General features: G+C 41.9%; 1 protein-coding gene across 1 annotated transcript in view; it reads right to left on the reverse strand.

The window, feature by feature from the left end:
* The window catches only part of emc2 (ER membrane protein complex subunit 2), a 25,370-nt gene that overhangs the window by 7,779 nt on the left and 12,269 nt on the right, over positions 1–5,322 (reverse strand). Inside the window, exons 6-9 of the mRNA XM_005741323.1 lie at positions 3,860–3,945; positions 3,531–3,590; positions 410–491; positions 166–276 (exon numbers count right to left, since the gene is read on the reverse strand). Of these exons, the coding sequence (XP_005741380.1) occupies positions 166–276; positions 410–491; positions 3,531–3,590; positions 3,860–3,945 (339 nt within the window). The remainder of the gene's footprint in view (positions 1–165; positions 277–409; positions 492–3,530; positions 3,591–3,859; positions 3,946–5,322) is intronic.

The raw sequence follows: 5,322 nt of genomic DNA on the forward strand, positions 1-5,322 counted from the left end.
ACACACACACACACACACACACACACACACACACACAGATAGAGAAAGTACAGTCTTGACACACTGTGGCCAGCCTCAACCTTGAAAAACCACAGCGTTACAAAAAAAGGCTCAACCACTGTTGTATTTCTTTCCCACTTTCTCTTCATTCAAAGCAGCACTCACCATGTACAGACCAAACAATGCCCTCATGTTTCGGTTATTCAGCCTCAGCGCCTGGGCAAAATACTTCCTGGACAGCTCCAGGTTTTCCAGCCCCCCCTGAGTGTACTTCACCTGTGTGAGGAGGCATTAAACACAAGCAACAAGCTGTGTTAAAGGGCAGCTCAAGCAATGACAACATGACATCTGAATAAACAACATATGACCAGCTCTGTATTTGGTGACAGACATCCAGGTGGTTACCTACCTCAGCGTACTGCTCACAGTACAAGTGATTGTGAGGATTGATCATCATCAGCTCCTCCAGGCAAAATGCAGCTTTTCCATAGCTGTGGAAGCGACAAAGAAAACAGTAAGCTTGATACAGCTGTGGATGTGTCATCCTTAAGGTTGTTCAACTGTGAAGCACAACGGGTACGCTCAGTAAATTCACAGGTCTGAGATGAGACTGCACAGGGTACACGTCATTTCACAGGTGACAGACTTATAATATATAAAGGCCCACCAGATGAGAGGTTTATTCAGACGCTTACAATAAAGGGTATTTGGTCTAGACAGCTTGCTAAGGTAAAAGCCTATCTAGTGTGGTGATTCTTTCTCCACTGGGGACACTGTGTCCATCTGTGTGTTTTTCCTGTCTTTAATGTGTAGTTAACTACCTTCCTGAGGTCAGCACTACAGTAAGAGCTGGCACACTGTGCCTATACTCAGATGAGATCACTTCTCAGTAGCAGACTGCTGAGCTGTTGACCTCACACTAATCTGCTGCCACTCCACTTCTAATACACAGTTTCCCCCCCCTCACAGGACCAGGCCAAGACAAGCTAAGATACAGTATATCATTGGACACAAAGCCATAAAACGTCTGCACACCTAACCAAATGCAAGCTAGCACATAGGCACACAGCCGAGACAGAGCAGACCTATCAACAGAAAATGGGCAAAGTTTTGTAGTCAAGCCTTAATATCTTAAGGAATTCTGTATTTTTATTTGCCTTTCAAGATTTTACATATAACTTAAACTTTATCAAAGAATAAGCTGAAAAACAAAAATCTTGCTTGTGTGAACAGGCTTTTACCCTGTTAAAGACTTCTCAAATTTCTCACTTCATAAAAAAAAGCAAAAAGCAAAGACGCATTTTGCTTTTTTTATTGCTTTTGTGAGAAATGAAATGATCCGACTGATGCTTGAAATAACATGAAAAACTTATCAGTATACCTGAAGTCTGCCATGGTAACTAGCTGAAAAATTAAGAGCATAGGAGCTAAAGAAAGGTGGGGACACAGAAAGGAGAAGAAGAAAAAAAACAGTGGAAAGGGGCTGAGTAGAAAGGGAGATCAGAGGGCTTGGGAGGTTGGGGGCTGCTTACAATTACTACTTCCTCTCTATAAAGACTTTCAGATGTGCTCGTGCAATAGCTGTGGCCTACACCAGAGCCTGCTCCATCAGTCTTGTACTGGAGCCAAATTTGTACCTCTTCTACTCTTCAACGAAAGCTTCTAACCCAATGTGCTCTTTATGGCAGCTTCTAAGCTCCCTCTACACCACAGTGCTTGAGCGAGGGTAGTGTCACCATCATGTGTGAGACTCTGTATTTATTTCTTTTGGAGGTTAGTAAAACCATCAGCAGTGGCGTACCCCCCATTTTAATACCACATTCTGACTATGCATTGGACAAAATTGGATTCAAAGTATGCTTGAAAAAATTATTACTATTTATCCTGCAATTTTGGATGACCAGTCCAATTTGGTTGAACAGGCTCATAACTTGGGTCAGAATGAGAGCCAGCAGCAGATTCCAACAGTGGCTATGAGCAATACTTGCAACAGACAAAATAATCTCCTGTCTAAACATCAGCGGCATACGGATTGTTTTAACAGTGTCAGCTCAGAGGCTATTAATTACATTCTTAATCTGTTAATGCTGTCTACTACAACCCTAACAGCAGCAAGGCAGAGACAGACTGCTTTGTTTATTTTAAGCTTCCAGGGTGTTGTGCAGTGAGGGGAGGAGAGTTTATTTCTCTTGCTTTGCTTCTCCATCAACTTCTGTTTTCTCTAGTGGCAGGGGGGCGGCTAAAGTGCCACCACCTTCTCCTGGGAATTTCACAGCAAGTGTCCTCTCCCTCTGCCTCCTGATCTATCCCTGTGGAAAAGAGTGGTGATAATGCCTCACTATCCGGAAGAGGAGGAGGGGAAACAGGGAGTTTGTAACCCAAAATAAAGAAGACAAAGAAAAGAAATTGACACGCCTGTAGATAGAGGGCTGTGGGAGTGAATGGTGTGATATTAGAAGTGTTGGGATAAGCTTGGAGATAATCCGCTCACCCTAGGATTTCCTCTGGCTACTACAGCAATAAAGCCTCCCAGACAAAGCATGAAATATCCAATAAGTAGCCTTCTCACCGTGCTACACATTCCTGCTGCTGCTGCCTTCCTACCAGAGCAACAACAGTCAAGTCTCTCTCTCACACACACACACACACACACACACACACACACACACACACATATATATATATATTTTTTTTAAAAATGTTGTTAAACTACAGACACCGCTTGACTAACTTCTGAGCCCCAGACAATTAAGGAAGGATGAACAGTGACACAAACAAAATTATTTTTGTCTTACAGTGCTCTTGTCTGTCTGGCAGTTCTCCCTGGCAACTGAGATATCAGGCTGGGGAGTCTTTCTGCTCTCATATGTAGGAGTGGGTGGGGGCTTAAGCCTGAAATCCTATTAAACCAGTCTTATGTGGCAAACTCAGCCAGGGTTCTATTCAGACCCCTGGATGAGTTTGGCATCTCAACGCCTTCCATTGTGGCCATCCAACGGCCCTTTGGAGATCAAGCCATCAGAATGATGTGAAGTCCTGACACAAGCAACCTAAACATGAAGCAGCTGTACCAAGTCACTTTTTGTCTGATAACCTTGACACGACAACTCACACTTAAACAACAATTAAATACCAAATTTTTGCTACACAAGATGTCTAGATCAATCCATGTGCATTTGTTAATAAACTATGATGAACATGGTGATGCTGTTCCCTGTGTTAACTGTTACAAAATCACATATTGGAGAATCCTTTATCTAAAAGAAAAGGGTTTGTTTATGCTCCAACTGTATAAAACAATGCATCAGTTTGATCATAATGACCATAGCAAATGTTTGACTTGAATAGTGTTTGGATTTGGGTATTGTAACTGCAAAGGTGGGTCCCAGTATAACCACAAAGAATGCAAGCTTTTTAAAGCTGTACATAGAACAGGCAGATGAAAAAGTATATATACAAGGAAATTTGGCTCTGCTTTCAGGGAAGTGAATACTACAATAGTTTTGGTTAAAATATAAAAATGCATTTACTCATGTTCGTTGATGTAGAGCTCTGACAGCTCATGCCATGCTTCCTGGTCTCCAACAAACCTGTAAACAAATACTGACATTAAATTCTCTTCCTCCAGAGGAGTAAAACAATAAATGAAACTAACATATTAAAGAAAAAAAATATTAGGATTAAGCAACCACTGTGTATTATAATAACAATGACAGTCTTGCAGCTGACAGCATTTGTTGGCATTTTATGCTCAAATCATGCCAGCACTCTTGAAAGCAGGTTCGTTTTTAATTAAAATAAAAATCTGGGGAGATGAAGAGAAGGGGTGGCTGATCCCCCCCTTGTAACAAACACTCACTGCTCCAAATACTCATTGAGCTCCCGGATGGCTTCAGTGCTCTTCCCCTGGGCCTTCAGTATGGAGATCTTGCGCTTCCTTGCTGCCTATAGAGCAGAGTGTAAACAGGATTAGGAACTCAGCTTCTCAAGTGGTTGAGAGGGTAAAGAGCATGAGGGAGTGTAAGAGTTGTGAGTCTAAGTGTTTCACTTTTCAGTGTACCACAAGCTTTCTTAAAGTTCCATTATGACAATGAATCATTTTCTATAAGAAAAAACTGCACTTTCTTTCCAAAGTAACAGCCACAGAGTCAAAAAGACAAGACTCTGTCAAGTTAACTTTGTTAAGTTTATTCATATTATTACTGCGGGACTTTAATCATAATTGGAGATAGTTAGCGACCATGTCCAACGGGATACGGACACACATTATGAGTCAATGTTTGGAAGTTGGAATGAGCTCAGTGGCTGAGATAAAGTGGTGAGTCATCCCCTAACCAAGTGGGGAAAATGGCACACTCCTCCAAACCCCAACGCCTGTCTTCCTGCCGGCACAGCACGCATCTAGCGCTGCACCAGCCTGACTTACATCAGCTGAAAATTGCTTTCCGCTTCATTTTGATGTTGAATTGACCTTAAGGTGGATTAGATTCTCATCAATCTGAATTAGAAAGTATTGCCCTGACTTTTCCAAATGTTAGACTCCCCCCAGACCACCTCCTTCTTCTCTTTTGATAGTAAGTGAAAACCTTAACAGGGGCTGCTGCTCCATTAGGAGTGCACTGCCCTGCCACAGCTTATTTTATTTATGGACTGGCACTTGATTGAGTGGGGCTTCCTCTCATAACCAAAGCCATTGAGGGCTGTGTATGAGTCATGTCTAGGGGCTGTAAATCTGGGTCTCCTCTGACAATGCCATCGTAAGAAATCCACTTATCCATCAAGCTGGGACAAAGACCTGCTGACACACAGCAGCTTTAACCGAAAAAAAAAAATAAAAGGAGCGCTGTGCAACAAGACATCATCGTCATAAAGGAAAGAATATTTTAACATAAGCAGAAGGCAGGCAAGTTGAGAGAAAATTAACATTTCATGAATTTATCAACCAGCAGTGAACCGTGAATGGCTAATTATTTCCTTTTAATACCTTCTTCTTTAATAAGCCTGGATGATCTGGACTGCGCATCTTTGAGCTGCAACTTATTGTTCAAGAAGCTAACAAGACAGATGAAGAATAGTGTCCTGCAATTCTTCAAAGGAGAGAGATGTGCTCACTACATCTGGTCAGCACTTTCCAATAAAATCTGAGAAGAGATAAGAAGGCTGGGCCTCTTCTCTCGAGTTGGAGTGACACGCTTTGTATCCATACAGCAACATTGTGCATCACAATTCTATTGCCTACCTGTATTCAGACTATTAAAACAAAGAGGGCGCCAATTTAATCTGCAGTCTATCATGAAATTAGAATTTATACTCACTTCAAAT

Source organism: Pundamilia nyererei, unplaced genomic scaffold (genome assembly GCF_000239375.1).
Source record: "Pundamilia nyererei isolate P.nyererei 1_Seehausen unplaced genomic scaffold, PunNye1.0 scaffold00109, whole genome shotgun sequence".
Classification (NCBI taxonomy): domain Eukaryota; kingdom Metazoa; phylum Chordata; class Actinopteri; order Cichliformes; family Cichlidae; genus Pundamilia; species Pundamilia nyererei.